Source organism: Nicrophorus vespilloides, unplaced genomic scaffold (genome assembly GCF_001412225.1).
Source record: "Nicrophorus vespilloides isolate i.1.1-1 unplaced genomic scaffold, Nicve_v1.0, whole genome shotgun sequence".
NCBI classification, from domain to species: domain Eukaryota; kingdom Metazoa; phylum Arthropoda; class Insecta; order Coleoptera; family Silphidae; genus Nicrophorus; species Nicrophorus vespilloides.
Window position 1 is genome coordinate 1 of NW_017099355.1, and position 15,779 is coordinate 15,779.

Genomic DNA, 15,779 nt, shown 5'->3' on the forward strand with positions numbered 1-15,779 from the left:
TTCATATACTGACATCTCTTCTTTGTAAATTCACGTTATTTGGGTTAAACATTTTCATTTTAAAATTACAGCGGTGATTATTATATTTTTCTTAAAAAACTAATTTTTGATCTTCAGGTTCCAATATGAAATTATATGAAATTGATTTTCTTATGATTTACAATTTTTGTTTTGATTTTATTATTTTCCTTTTTTTATATATTTTGACCATACATTTTTAATTATATTTCCACAAAATGTTGTTAACATTTACTTTTTATTTATTTAAAGTAAATATAAAATTACCAGATTAGATCAGCATCAAATACGATTTAAAGCATTTTACCAGCAGCTTGAAATTACAGAGGAAACAAATTTATTCCCAATTAGTAGTATTAGTATTTTTTGTGTTTATACATTAATGAGAGAGTGCGCTCACTTTCATCGTCAGCAATCGTATGTATGTATATATATAAGAAGGTAAATGAAGGATTCAGAATGCACACTGATCCACGATGATTGATTGCTTTAAGTTAAAAGCGGTGGAAACCGATGCGAAGCAAATCGAGCTCCTGAGAACATGCAAAACTATTCTTCGCCTTTACGGTTTTTGGCCCAAGGGCGGCTCTAAAAATGTCTTCTTCATGTTGAGATTCATCTTCATCATAATCTGCTACAACACCAATGTTGTTGGATCAATCTGGCATTTAGTTCACGTAATGTGTAAGTATGAATGCATTATTGGATCGTGATTAATAACGTCAATTAGCTAAGGAAACTATTGATTATTTGGAAATCGCCGATGATCTGTCCATCATCATCTCAGTATTGAGCGTGATGTGCGTCTTCGCCGCGTACATGGGGAAATTCGACGAGCTGAAAGAGCTTCGCCAGGAAATGGGAAATTTCACGGTTTACGATAAACCCAAGGACATCGAGAAACTCGACGCCAAGTTGAACTACGTTTCAAAGATTTTTCTCGTCTGGTTTCTCGCTTCGTGTGCTTATCTTTGGACGTTGCTATTCCTTGAGACATGTGAGGACGGATCCATTGATATTTGCGGTTTTCTCATCGCCGTTTACCTACCTTTCGATATTTTCACCTCTCCATACAGGAAAATGTTCTTGACTTTTCAATGTTACACCTGCTTTGCTACCGTCTTAACAGCTTTCTACGTATCATATTCTGTGTTAGGAATGTGCTCATTCCTGAGGAATAGAGTTGACCATTTGATTGTTTTGCTAAAGACGATTCCTACGATAGAAACTCGATGCGAACGCAAATCTAGAATCAGAAAATGCGTACTCTATCATTACAAAATAATTGAGTTGAGTATACCTTCCGAAAGATATCCAATTAATTAAATATAACCTTTTTTGTTTTCATTAGATTGTGGGAAACATTTCATGGACTTTACACCATCATGTTTTTCATACACGTTGTTAATACGCCGGTCACAATGAGTTTGATCATTTATCAGATATTGCAGGTTTTTAAACACTGAATTTTTGTTTTCAAAATTTTCTCTTAATACTCGAAGTTTTAGAAAGTTAAGTTCGTGCCCATAATCCACTTGAGTGGTTGGTTCGTGGCGCTCGGAATGAATTGTATTTTCGGACAACAACTTATAGACTCGGTTTTGCTAATTAAACAATCTGTTTACTAAAAAATAACTATTATATAATTTTGTTATATTTCCAGAGCACCGATTTACTATATTCTATTTATGAAAGTATGCCTTTCGATGGGGATTGTGAGACTCAAAAGGATTTGATGCTCATTACGATACGATGCTTACTCCCAATGACTGTACCCGTGGGAAAGTTCGGAGTATTCGATCATTCCTCGTTTATTACGGTAACAAATTTACGTAAAAATAACATATGTTTATAGTAATTTCGTTTCAGGTCTTAAAAACTATTTACTCATATTTGACCATATTATCAAGCATTAAATAGTTTAACTCTTATTCTATAATTAGGAGTATTAGGTTCTTCAAATAAAACGACAACTTTTTTTTAACAATGTATCGAATATATATTTTACAGATTGATATAATAGCATACACCAAAAAAACATCCACATAACTACTCTAAAGAAACAATTTAAAAAAAGACCAGAATGATATTCATTTCATTACTCTTTTTTTATTATTATTTTAATTTTCAAATACATTTCATTAATTTTTTTATTAAAATTTGTACTTTACAGTCTACAAATTGATGAATTAAGAACGCACGTTAATAAAACTAACGCAATAATATATATATATATATGCATTTAACAGATTATAATATTTTATTGTTTTGTTTAATTTTTTTTTCTCCCTTACCCGACAATCAGTGCACTTACTCGAACGACTGAAAGTCTCTGAAGCGATCATATTAAATTAATTACTTCCCAAAAGTAATTTATTGAAAAAATAATAAGAATTAAGACGAGATACAAAAATAAAAATAAGCTACATGTGAGCATATTATCATCATCATCATTGATTTTCATGTTTACATCATCATTACAATTACTTTTATATTATTACATCAGACTTTTTTTTTTATTATTACATACATAAAAATAAAAAAAATATATTTTTTTACTTGAGAAAAAAGGTAAAAACAAAAATTTCTACATGCTGCGTACTTGATTTTAACTAAACAAAAAACACCCCAACGACATTTTAATTTATAATTGGAAGGCGACAATTTCTTTAATCGAGAGATAAGAGCAAAAACGAAAACCGTCTTAATTTGACTGTTTCATTTCTGCCCTTTCTTTACACAGCGATTGATTACGTTAGCCTTGGGTTAGTTACGAAACGTATCAGCTTCATTAAAGTATTCTTGATTTATTACTAATATAGCGAGATCAGTAAGTAATATATGGATGGAGGGAATGAGGGAAGTTAAACGTATATGGATCGATTTTAGTATGTTCGATGGCAGTTAAAGGGGTGATGAGAAATGGAATCGAAAAGGAGTCATGATTCGTGTGATGCAAATTTGTTAAATAAGATCCTACCTATCTAATATTATGTACAATTTCAATAATAATTATAAAAATGTTCAAATGACATAATCATTGTCAGAATGTGACAATGGACAGGTGTCAGAAGTAAAACAAAATATAAAACAAAACATGGGAAGAAGCATTAGATGTGTTTTAAACACGCAAAGACTAATATAAGAATATCGATCTCTTCTAACAGATCAGTCCTTGTTCATTCAATTCATTTATCCTCGCTAAATGATACAGTAAAAAAGCTAGGCACAGAAATAGGCGTATATAATCGTTATTAATATTATTATTACCGTATATTTTTATGTTTATTTTTTGTAATTATTTATGTATATAATATATATATATATTTTGTTTTTTTTATATATATTTTATGTATATATAAATCTAAGACATTCAGTGCTAGCTGTAAGTGTTCCAAGTACAGCTTATTACAGTTTGTGTATCACTACAAAAATCATTTATATCAAATCTGTTTAATCACAATAAGATCCAAACTTACGAGCATGAATTTTCGCCGTAACTCGATGCTAACCACAAAAGCATAATAGACATTCAGTTAAGTGTTCCATTTTCAATGGACAGAAGAAAAAAAGAGAATGTAGAAGAAAGAGAAAGAAATTCTCGAAACGAATATGATATGTTTCAACTTTTGGACCAAATTCTTGCAATCGATGCACGTTTTAATCGTAAAAAATGTTCGAAAAACAATTAATTTTTAAATTAAAAAATTACAAAATATAATGTTAAAGATTTTATATCAAAATTTGCAATGAATCGTATGATTTTTACTTCATATTTTTCTGAATTGAATATTGCTTTTATTATATCAAAATAAGTAAGAAGCACTACAATAAAATAATTTACAGCATTATTGTTTTCTTAGCTAATTTTCCATTATGTGTCTAGACATGCAATTACTCAAAGTAAGAAAAGAATAACAAAATATTATCTGATTGTTAATTTTTCGAACATTTTCTGCGTTATTCTACACTGCGATTTGTAGATACGAAAGTGATCATAAATCGATTTTTTAAATGTATTGTTTATATACAACGAAATAATAATCATATGTTTTCAATGTCTGCTTGAAATTGCTTAGAGATGTGTCTTGTTTCATTTTCTTTCTCCTTTACCTTTCTCTTTGTTCCCTATTTATTCTGCATGCATACACATCTAGTAAAGTGTACTATTACTTAATTGAATTTTCATTTCGTGGACTAAGTTTTGGACCTTAAAATAAGCACAGCACAATTAGCATATGATGATCAAAAATCACAAAATTAAGAAGTAAAACTAACAAATATAATTTATAGTATAATTAAACAGAGAACAGAAATTAATTAAAATTTATATATGTATGTATATATAAAAATGATATTGATCGGAAGTGAAGCGCAACTTCTTTTTCCGAGTCAACTCAATTAATAGGTACAAAGACATTTTGTATTTGTATATAATTCTAAGAATTATTACGTCTCCGCTTAACACCACGTCATCTAAGTTATATAAAAAAATATATGTACAATTTTAGTGCCATTTTTACACTTTCTCTCTCTCGCTCTTCTATATATCTCATTTATGCGCGCTCACTCTTTCTCAGACGCTCGATAACACGAAATATTCCTGACAAATACTGCTAATTCACAGTATTCCTGTTTTGATCCAAGCTAAATTATTTACTTCATAATCTCTTTTTCGTCATCTCCAACTTTTAAAATCGAGGATTCCTATTCGTTTCGGAAAAATCTTTTCCCATACTTAACATTTTTTTTTGTATAAACCAATAGTTAATAAAATGTACCAATCTTTTAACAATAATAATAATTAAAAAGAAAACAAACTTTATTTCGTTTATTAAAATAAATTCATTTTCCTGATCTGATTTTGTTTATTTTTTTCTTTATCACAGATATATTATTTCTTTTCAATTATTTTTCTTTTTATACACATATATATATATATAATTTCACAAAATCGTTTATTCAAAATTCCATTTTCAAATCCGTTCCTAAAATATATTGATTGCACGAAATAATTTCTTTTTTTTTTGCTTTTACTTATTTTGTGTTTAAATTTTAATGAGAAAAAGTAATTCGTCACCTTGAATTCAAACTATTTAAATCAATCAAATTGATTAATCACATGAGAAGATAATAAAATTGTTATTGTATTTTAGTTATTAATTGAATTAATAGTTATTGCGTTGATTTATTGAGGCACATCGAAAAAGTCCTCATTCAGCATATTTATATTCTGTTTAGCACCAAAAGTACCCTCGGGCAGATGGCTCTCGAACGTAAAGTTCTTATTGTCTATCAACTCGTTATCCTGGTAAACGTACGTTAGGTTTTTTGTTTCCGAATGCGGACTCTTGATCGGCTGTCCGTTGAGTAAGTAATCTTGGCCCCTATTGAATGTCAACGTGTTTTGGGTGGATGACAATTTCGAGCCCTGGCCGAACTGCTTTCCGAAGAAGTCTTGATCGTAATGATTGCTGTGAGGGACCGGAGTACTGGGAACAGAGCGTGAGGGGAACTTCAAGCTGCTGTCGATGTTGCTCTCCACGTCAATGCTCTGAGAGCGGACCATGCTTCGCGGCGGGCCGCTCGTCGCAGACGATACTACCGCCACTGCCGACGCTTGATTGGCGAAGTCGCAAGAGATGTTGTCCTCAAAGTCGTTCGGATAGTACTCGATGTTTTCAATGATCTTATTGACGTTATCATTGAGCTCGATGTCATTGAAATCGTTGGAGAGCTGGCTCTGCTCATTCTGGGCGAAGTTGAACGGACTGTACTGATGGTATTGGTTCTGGATCGGAACGGATTGGGATCTGTAGGAAGTGTCTTCGTTGAGTGGGATGCTTTTGGTGAGCTGCGACACCTCTGGAGAGAGACTGTCGCCGAAGTTCATAGTATTGGATATTTGCGGAACAAAGTTCTGGTTCCTCTTGAATTGGTGGTAAGGTATTTTCGGACTGGGCGGTGCAGACATTGCTAAGTTTATGAACTGGCTCTTGAAATTAGCCGTTTTATCCTCGACGTCTGTGATGCATACTTCTAGATCCGGCTTCTTGGAGATTAGCTTCTTCGGTTTCTTTGTGGTGCTGTTCGCGTAGGGGTTGCTCGAGTTGCCTCGAAGTCTTGGCACAGGTGTATTTCTTGGACTAACAAATGGGCTCGCGTTTGTGCTGGACTGTCTACCGTTCGGACTGTGCGGGGATATGGGTATGAAATTTATATTTTGCCTGTGGGTATTTGGACTGGCCGGTACCGTTTCCTCTTGTATATGATTATCAAAACTAACTCTTCTCTTTACATTTAAACTAGGCAACACGGTTTTGTGCATAGGTTTCATATTAGGCTTGGCGAGCAGATTGGATCCAATGCTCATGCTCGACATATTCTTATTATCGATTTGACCATTATTTTGACGTTCCGAATTTGTCACTAGCAGCTGCCTGAGTTCAGAGATTTTCTTCTCGTTATCATCATTGTTGTTGTTAAAATATTGGACAATCTCTTCCTCCGGTCCCTGGCTGTTTGAAGTTTCGAGGATCGCATCAAAAGCGTCTTTGGGCACTTGACTCACGCTGTCCAAGCGCTCACGAGAAAACAGCGAGTTGGATTCTTCAGTCGTGATTACAATCGGCGAGTCCTTTTTCTTCAGTCGTTGTCGCTTGATTGTATCTTGCTGCTGCTGATGATGATGCTGCTGTTGATGTTGTTGTTGAGATCTAAGGTCCTTAGCAATGAGTGTTTGCGTCGGGTTGTACGATACTCTATCACATTCTGGTTTCGGCTGGATAGCTTTGTACTGTGTATTATTATTTTTGGCTCGTTTCGGGGATAACACCGGAGATTGTTTCGGATTCGCAATACGCGGTATTGGTACCTTTCCTAATGCAACAAAAGAAAAAACACACTCCATGACCGCTCGCATCAAAGTTACAAAAAAAGAACAAGTTTCTTCGCACACTGAAAACACGTACGTACCGATGAAACATTATCAGATTACAGTGAGGACTTACCCATTTGAAATTCCCCAAGCATCTCTTGTGCGCCAATGGCATCCTTGCGCAGCACTTCGACAGTGTTTGGAGGACGTTGGAAACAATTGAAGTCAGGTAACGTTTGTAGATTATTGCTATCACAGACAGGCGAGTGTTCCTGAGAATGGGGACTACTTTTACTGTCACTAGCTGCCACTGGCGAGGTACTGCTGCTCGTCGATGCCGACATAGATTTCATCTTCTTCGGACGAGACTTTTGGTCCGATCTTGGAGATTGCAGCTACAAACAATCAAACGAAACGACACCGTAAAACAAAAGTCTTTTTACATTTTAAAAATTTAACTAAACCTGTTTACGTTTAGAATCTTTCGCTCCTTCATTTTTTTGCTGCAATTTTCTTTGCAATTGCAAAGTCGTTTCTCGATGCCTGCTATACCCATACGATGTACTTTCATCTGAAAAAAATAATATAAGTAATCACACAAAAAATAAGTCAAAGTCTATATACCTTTATTATTTGCATTCAATACTAAATTCGCAGCCTCCGAACCACTTCCTATCGAATACTCCTTGACGAGATGATATGCCAACGAAGTCAATGACTTGAATTTACCCTTGAAATTATCGTCAGCCCATTCCTTAATAATTATCCAGGCGGCAGTTATCAAATCCGATTGCGAACAATGGCTTTCACTGGACTAGAAAAAACATAAATCTATAGAAAACCGAATGATATCAATTCGGGCCAGGAAACGGTAAAATACCAATGGCTTATCTCCTAGATCAGGTAATAGCGGCGGCGGTAAGTGGGTCCTGCTTCTCAATCCTGCATAACAATATTTTGATTGGCCCCTAGTGCCTAGTCTCCTTGGCCTAACATTCGGGTACACCTGTTTCATTACTTTACCGAAATCTGCAGTCGAGAGAGGTTTAATGCCATTTCGCGTGCAATACGTCCTGCAACATCAAAAAATAGTAATACTCCGAATCCGGCAAGTATAGCTAGTTATGAGACATACTGATAGTCATCGTAGACTCCCTTCTTCTGCAAGGACAGATCCGGGTCTTCGACCAAGTGTGTTTCAATCCACGTTATCGTGGCATGGATTTCGGACCTGCTACCTAACGGATTTATAGATTGCCTCAACGGGTCCACATTGTCAGTACTCTCAGTCGGCAGTTTCAAGTACAACAACAGTTTCTCAATTGGTTTCAATTTAAATACTTGTTCTACAATACTTTGTACCTTCTGTCTTCCTTTATCACTACAAAACATAAAAATAATTAAATATATAATAAAATACTAAATCTATTGATCAAAATATGATATTACATAATGAAGAAGAGTGTATACTAATTTAACATAGATTAGATAGATTAGTGAAGGAGATAAAGTATTTAGAGTGAAAAATGAACATAAAACATTTATAGATTGGGTTTGCTACATTTTTTAACTGTGAAATTATTACAATAAAACAATATAATATATATTGAAAACAATTATTATTATTTTTAGACATTGAATAATAAAGTACTTGGTAATGTACTGAAAAAAACAATTACACTAAGTGTATAATCAAATCAATTTACTAGTTTAATAATAAATTGAAAAAATATATCTTCCATTTATCACAGTTAATTTATAAAATATTTAATAAAAAAATATACATTTTATGTATCTCCACTCAATCAATAATGGATTGTTCAAATTTGTGAATGCATAAATTGTTTTATTTAATGGTTATATTTATTGTTTAAATTTATGTATTTAGCAATTTCACAACTGCAATTAACATCTGGGATGAGAATTTTTCGAAAATCGTCTTGATTATAGTTGCAAGTTCAATTGGATCCAGTAGGAATAGCTGATGTAAATTAATTTGTACAAATTGCGACATGAAGGTTGATTTTAGGATTAGTTATTGGGGATAATTATGATCTGCAATTGCGATAATCATCGCAGTGGTGTACCGCCATGCAATTTTGACGGAAACTGGGACCTCCATTGGATTTTGAAAAAAATAAAAATGGGGGAGAGTTGGTATTGGTATGGTGTGAAAGTGGAGTAATAGAATGAATCAATTATTAACCTGATTGCAGATAAAACGTCCTGCTGCAGTCGCAGGTTTCTATTGCATGTGTCTTCATTGTTGTTTTTGTTATCTGGTTGAGTATTTGTATTATCTAGCAGGTTGTTGCCATTGTCCATATTTGTAACAGTTGTTTGCACAGTTTGCTGCAATTTTTCTGACCATGTTTTCGTTTCCATCATTCCGTCCGGATGCCGAAATGATCTCTCTCAGAATAGAGCCCACGTAGAAGCACCGACTTTGGCCACATTCATAACCGATCCACGCAAATTTAGGTCGGACATTTTACTGTCAACTCAATCAGCTGGTCGCCTTCCTGCGGGCACACAATCGTACTTGCCCCCCAACTTCATCTTATTGTTAAATGCTGATTATGACGTAACAGTTGCACGTTGCCAACATCATTTTCGGACCCACAACAGGTCATAATCTATGACCAAAAGCCATGATCCAGCTTTTACTCTGAAACAACTCCATACTCTATTCTCATTATAATAGACATATCAAACTACTTCAACCCCAGATTTCAACTTACAAATAAGCCAATAAGCTAATTTACTACATACACTCTCATCAATTTGACAACACTGGTTATTGCTGCCAAATTAATATTTATTGTGCTGAACAAAATTTTAACAAGACCCTAGTTTTCTAATCATCGCCAATTGCACCTAATTACAACAAATATTTGTATTAATAATATTTTCTTAATTTATTTGTATTTTTAACATGAAAATACTAAAAATTAATTTTAACATTAAAAAGGCAACAACGTTGAACGGAAAAGTTAACGCCACGCCACGTACGCATGCGTATGTTTTCTACAATTCATCTGACAGTAAAATTTGCTTTGCATTTTATAATTTTATCAATAGAATCTTTATTGTTGCAATTCCTTCTTCTATCTAAATACACCACATCAATTCTGTAATGTAAGCTACATTAGATGATAGATATCGATTTTTTGCTATGCCATACAAATGAACCTACATAACCTTAATATTCCTGTACAATGACTTGTATAATTTTCCAAAAGTCATAATAAAATTTGTTCAATCTACAGATACATTATTTCTGTTTCTATACTTCCACAGCATGTCGAACAGAGGAGCTTTGTTTGGCAGTTCTGCCACAGGACCAGGGTCCACTGGTGGAAACAAGCATCTTGTTGAGATGAGAGCTGGCAAGATGAATTTGAAGGGTATTTATTGTAAATATTATATAGAAGAATAACAAACTTATATGAATTTTATTTAGGTCATACTGTCTATCCAGATAAAAGAAAGGGTCTTCTGTATGTTTACCAGAGTGATGATTCTTTGATGCATTTTTGCTGGCAAGACCGCACAACAGGTACTTACTTCTTCCAAAATGTAGAATATCTAATATTTTTAAATTTATTTAGGAGTTGTTGAAGATGATTTGATAATTTTCCCTGATGATTGTGAATATGTCAAAGTGCCTCAATGCACCACCGGAAGAGTGTACCTTTTGAAGTTCAAGTCATCCAACCGTAGATTCTTCTTTTGGTTGCAGGTTATATATAATAACATCAGAAATTAGTTAGTTAATAATAAAAAATATGAATTTTAGGAACCGCGCGCTGATAAAGATGAGGATAACTGCAAGCGTATTAATGAATATTTGAATAATCCTGCTGGATCTGTGCAAACAAATAATGCAGCAGATCAAGACTTGCAATCACTCTTGAATAACATGTCTCAATCTCAATTGATGCAGTTATTGGGTGGAGGCCAAATGGGTGGACTTTCTAGCCTTTTAGGAACTATTAGGTATTATTATACTCTTTTTTTTGACTAGCAAAGATATGAGATCAAATTATTATTTTGCAGTCGTCCATCAACTGGAGGCAGCGCTCGTACGTCTTCTACAACAAATCCACCAGTAATTACACATCACACAGAGCCAAAAACACCGACGACAACTAGTACAAATTCTGGTAATTTCAATACCCCTCAGAATGCTCCGATTCCGGCCGTCACTCCTAGTGCCCCCAAGGTGACAGCACCCAAAGGAAGTAACTCAGATGTGACTCCAATCCAATTGGCTGATTTGCAAAATTATCTGCAAGGTATTTCACCAGCTGGTACCACTCAACCAGATCAGTCTGGTAAGTTATAATCATGGGTGTCACAGAAATACAATGTTCCTATTAATATCTGTAGTTGATTTAGCTACAGCTTTAAACAGCGATGCGTTGAGTCCCATTATGAGCAACGCTGAGGCACTGGAGCAACTTCAGAACCATCTACCTGCAATCGATGGGAACACCCAAGAACAACTTCGCTCCACTCTGCAATCACCGCAATTCCAACAGGTATTGAAGCGGATCAATTTTAAATTTACAAATTTAATAAGATGCATTTTTTTTAGGCCGTTTCCCAGTTCTCCAGCGCTCTTGAATCCGGCCAGTTAGGACCGGTTGTTTCGCAGCTCGTCGCAAATCCCGAGGCCGTCGCTGCTGCTAACCAAGGCAACATGCAGGAGTTTGTCAAGGCTTTGGAAAAGTGCAAGGATAGCGGATCAAGTGCCAAGGGTACCTCCGATAAGGACAACAAAGATAAAGGAAAGAAAGATGATAAGAAGGATGATGATGATGATGGAATGCAGTTAGATTAGGTTAAAGTGAAACTAACAATATCCATAATCCACCATTTAATCTGCAGTAAGTTACATAATAAAATCCTTGAATTTAAAAAAAAAATCAACTCTTTATTTTTGTTATTTAAGGTAGGCAAATAATATGGAATATAGGACTACATTTGCTTTATTTTTATTGATTTATATGCAAAGACTATTTTTTACTGGTTTTCTTTTTCGTGGCTTTGGTAATTTTGCCTTCATCCACCCTTGTATTTGGTTTGAACTTCTTTAGATCAGCGCAAAATAATACCTGCAAATAAATGCGGGATCAGTATCGACAATTATAGTTTTTTTTAATACATTCTAATTTATTTACTGTATGTGCCCAACCGGCCAGAGGACCATATAAATTTCTGAAATGTTCTCCAATTTGTTTATACATCTTATCAGTTAGGGCCTTCTGCTGCTTCAATTGTGGCATGTAATCTCTTACAGCTATTTGGTAAACATGGGTATCCACTGGAATTGCTTGTAAATGTCCCAAAGACATTAAACAAATGCAGTCTGCTACCTTGTGAAAATTTATATATTACAATTGGTGAATAAAATATAAATATGCGCTCGTTTTGTAACTTTACTTTAGCCCCGATTCCCTGAAGCGTCATCAGTTGTCTCTTCGCATCTTCATATTCCAAACTCTTCAAATTCTCCACCCATTTGATTCCTCCGTTATTTAATATAGTTTTAGCTGAATTCGATATATACTTTGCTCTGTAACCAAAACCCAACTCCCTCAATTTTCCTTCAACATTGTCACCTGCCAAATGTTCAATGGTCGCGAAAGAATACCACTTTTTGTCTTCAATTTCGCAGATGATTTCTCCATAAAATTCAGCCAGTTTTTCCACCATTGATGTTATTCTAAAGAAAAACAAATTACTTTGCATAATGAATTAACCATAAATATTTACCTAGAAATATTATTACATGAGGAGCAAATGAAGCTGAAAATATTTTCAACAGGATTCTGTTTTAATATTCTAATGCCATAGAATTGTTCAGAAGCCTTTTGGAAATTGGCATCAGCCTTTGACCATTGACCATAATGCTCTTCTAAATTCAAATCTAATTGGAAGTAATCTTTCAATAAACTTTCATTAACTTTAGGATCACTTGGAATCCTTTCGTGAACTTGATAGAGGATATGATCATGGGATTGCTGCAAAATCCAAACTTTTGAAGCAAACACACCATACCATAGTTCACAATCATCTTTAACGATTTTCTTCCATCTAATAAAAAAATAATTTAAAAATGCACAGTGTAATACAAAAAATACATTACCTAAAACTTTGACCTCCATTCAATGTACCAAGCAGTTGCAATTCTTTTGAATTACAAAACATTTTACACCACTTAGACATTTTCTTTATAAATAAATACAATTAAGGTGTCTTCAAATTATTTGGTTTAAATGAGGTTATGTTTTTGTATATGGTTAACCCAGTTAACCGCTTCACATTCCATAAATACTCATTAACCTTCCAATAATATCAATTAATATTTAATGAATCTTAAAACTAATTTATTTATAAAATAAAAATTACAATTATCACATAACAATGATACATTAACAGTAAATTGATAAAATATATGTATACAAAATATTTATATAAAATTGGTCTTGCAGTCAAATAAACATAAAATGGGATAATTAATCACTGAATGTAACAGTTCTCAAAGCGTCATCAGGGTTTATTTCGAGTATGGCAATTGTGCCATCGTTAAATTCGAAGCTAACACCACCATCGATGACAAGACATGCATCAAAGCAATTGGATTTTACTTTTACTTTGGATGCGAAACCCCTGGATTTAATGCCCTTCGGTTGAGGCCAAACACCTGCCGATATTAAATCTCTTATTGTGTAGCACATCTTTTTATCATCTGTAAAAAAGTAATTATAGATTGGAGATTAAAGAGAATATATTTGAAAAAAAGTAACCTGCAGCAAATGTTAGATTATCATTGTACATCCTTGCTAAAACAGTGGCCAAACTGTCTTTTCCTTCAGTTGCATCAATGTCTAGTAGTCTCAGAAGCTCAGCAACACTTTGAATGGGTAACCTATTAATACTAAGATTCCAAGAAGTTGATCCAGTCCCAGTACAGATACACACCCCTGAGCATTTCATATTGGTCTCCCTATCAAAACCATTCAGCCACATGGACAAATGTGAGACTCTTGCTGACAATGATTCTCCAATAAAAACCTTAAAAAAAATTAAAACTTTATAATATTTTTCTTATACAAGTTTTAAAACTTGTTACCTCATTAAGTGCAAGATATGGTAAAACCCTCCCACACTCTTCCAATTTAGTAGGTATGAATTTCATATCATCTTTGTCATTACACTCATGCAAGTTTTTGGGCATAACTTTGGTGCCCCTTTGACCTATCAATGTAGTGCGTATTCGACTTCTCAATAACCATTTAAAATCACCCTGCAAAATTTCGCCCAAATAAAGTATGTTCATTAATCTATATAGCAATAGTTACTTACACACTGCAGTTTCTCTATAGCTTCCCTAATGTTAGTAGAATATTTTTTTGGTAAGCACAAATGACCCTCAGACCTATTTGGATCTGAATTAAATCCTACAACTAATTTCTTATTGTCACGAATCTTGCTTGCTGCTAGTAAGAATGTCCCATCACCACCAGTTGGCACAATAATGTCAGCCCAATGTATGGAGTCTTCTGAGTAATTGAACCTACAATCAATTAATATATTAGTTTAAAGTATTGCTTGTCACTATAATTACCTATTGACAACTTTCACTGCAATACCCATATTTTTCAATGTATCCACAACATTATTCTCAAAGTTCTTGTGCAGATTGTGGTAGTATTTGAGCTTATCATAGTCAGTACCCCTGTTCCTGATCTTGTGCTCCAACTCATGCTCATTCAAGTCTTTGTATCTGTGCTTCTCAAAATCAAAATGTGATAGTTTTGACACAACCAAGGCATTCTCGATTTTGAGTGAATTTGGCGCATTGCTGCCGAATTGAGCTGATAGAAGTCCATTTGCTCCTGCACAAATCGAAACGGCTTTTAGGTTAAATGATATTACGACAAATTTGACAAAAAAAATATGCGAGAAGAGGTGGAAAAGGTCAATGTCAACAATGAATTGGATTGATTAGCTCTGTCGTTTCATTTGCGTGTATCTATATGTAGGATGTAGTACGCTCACCTGGCACGAAATTTTTCAGCAACAATCGTTGTTTATACATTGAGACAAGCTCTTTGCACCTTAAAACTCACAACACATGGAATTTGGCTTTGTTGATGAATGGTGCTTTTTCCTGTGTTCTACGTTGGCTGTTTGTATATGTATGTGTGTGTATTTTTTGGACGATTTTATCTGCAGCTCATTGTAGGTTAGGCGACCAACTATGAACTAAACGTGATACTTTGAACTTAGTACGAATTATCGTAATTTTACAATCTGGCTATTTGTTAATTTTCAGTTTTAATCTTATGCAATCATGCGATTTATTCCGACGCGTTCCTCTGTACACACAATATAAATATTTTCGACCGAGCTCATTGCAAACATCACTCGATCGTATTGGGGGAAATCACGCGAATTCGAATAACAAAATGTTCGATATGTTTACTCTTATTTGATTGCCAAATCAATACCAGTTAGCAGTTAATCATAAATACATAAAACACTAATTAGCAATAACATTTTTTTAATATATTATATGTTTTGCTAAATGTAGTCATTATATATAAAATAAGATTATTATGCAAAGTAATATGTAAATTAAACAAAATGCTTTAGATATAATTATGTATAATTATGTTTTATATATAATTATGTCGTGCATTTGTATTTAATATGTTGCAACACTTACAATATAGGTTATGATGTTTGGAAGTAACAAACATACGTTGAAAATTTGAATTCACAAAAAAAAATAGTAATTTGAACAAATATTTCGAACAAATTTTCGAGAGAACTAAAGTTTTCATATAAGTTAGCGTATTGTTTGCTATTA

General features: G+C 33.8%; 5 protein-coding genes across 8 annotated transcripts; 2 read left to right on the forward strand and 3 right to left on the reverse strand.

Annotated features, from left to right (window-relative positions):
• Positions 1-383: 383 nt before the first annotated feature.
• LOC108564378 lies at positions 384-1,932 on the forward strand. Its single transcript, XM_017923405.1, has 2 exons — positions 384-1,307; positions 1,370-1,932. Exons 1-2 carry the CDS (start codon positions 817-819, stop codon positions 1,482-1,484), a joined length of 606 nt encoding a protein of 201 aa, XP_017778894.1. The 5' UTR covers positions 384-816; the 3' UTR covers positions 1,485-1,932.
• Positions 1,933-4,993: 3,061 nt separating this feature from the next.
• Positions 4,994-9,457, reverse strand: LOC108564379 (rho GTPase-activating protein gacF). The gene is made up of 7 exons (XM_017923406.1): positions 9,102-9,457; positions 8,031-8,276; positions 7,776-7,968; positions 7,520-7,709; positions 7,360-7,466; positions 7,029-7,290; positions 4,994-6,897 (listed from the first exon to the last, which is right to left on the reverse strand). The coding sequence occupies exons 1-7, from the start codon at positions 9,281-9,283 to the stop codon at positions 5,207-5,209; spliced, it is 2,871 nt and encodes a 956-aa protein (XP_017778895.1). The 5' UTR covers positions 9,284-9,457; the 3' UTR covers positions 4,994-5,206.
• Positions 9,458-9,815: 358 nt separating this feature from the next.
• Positions 9,816-12,328, forward strand: LOC108564380 (proteasomal ubiquitin receptor ADRM1-like). Of its 3 annotated transcripts, none has more exons than XM_017923408.1 (9): positions 9,816-9,913; positions 10,196-10,302; positions 10,359-10,454; positions 10,507-10,637; positions 10,695-10,894; positions 10,955-11,232; positions 11,288-11,439; positions 11,496-11,787; positions 11,853-12,328. In XM_017923408.1, exons 1-8 carry the CDS (start codon positions 9,831-9,833, stop codon positions 11,739-11,741), a joined length of 1,293 nt encoding a protein of 430 aa, XP_017778897.1. In that variant the 5' UTR covers positions 9,816-9,830; the 3' UTR covers positions 11,742-11,787; positions 11,853-12,328. The 3 variants fall into 3 exon arrangements, with proteins under 3 accessions (XP_017778897.1, XP_017778898.1, XP_017778899.1); XM_017923409.1 differs by having other exon boundaries at positions 11,297-11,439; XM_017923410.1 differs by lacking the exon at positions 9,816-9,913 and adding an exon at positions 9,920-10,033.
• Positions 11,917-13,156, reverse strand: LOC108564381 (N-glycosylase/DNA lyase). The gene is made up of 5 exons (XM_017923411.1): positions 13,050-13,156; positions 12,677-12,997; positions 12,344-12,626; positions 12,082-12,276; positions 11,917-12,015 (listed from the first exon to the last, which is right to left on the reverse strand). Exons 1-5 carry the CDS (start codon positions 13,127-13,129, stop codon positions 11,917-11,919), a joined length of 978 nt encoding a protein of 325 aa, XP_017778900.1. The 5' UTR covers positions 13,130-13,156.
• Positions 13,157-13,275: 119 nt separating this feature from the next.
• LOC108564372 (NAD kinase 2, mitochondrial) lies at positions 13,276-15,779 on the reverse strand. 2 transcript variants are annotated; one of them, XM_017923397.1, is made up of 7 exons: positions 15,636-15,779; positions 14,966-15,172; positions 14,532-14,802; positions 14,270-14,480; positions 14,037-14,210; positions 13,711-13,978; positions 13,276-13,652 (listed from the first exon to the last, which is right to left on the reverse strand). In XM_017923397.1, the coding sequence occupies exons 2-7, from the start codon at positions 15,003-15,005 to the stop codon at positions 13,420-13,422; spliced, it is 1,197 nt and encodes a 398-aa protein (XP_017778886.1). In that variant the 5' UTR covers positions 15,006-15,172; positions 15,636-15,779; the 3' UTR covers positions 13,276-13,419. The 2 variants fall into 2 exon arrangements, with proteins under 2 accessions (XP_017778886.1, XP_017778885.1); XM_017923396.1 differs by lacking the exon at positions 15,636-15,779 and having other exon boundaries at positions 14,966-15,410.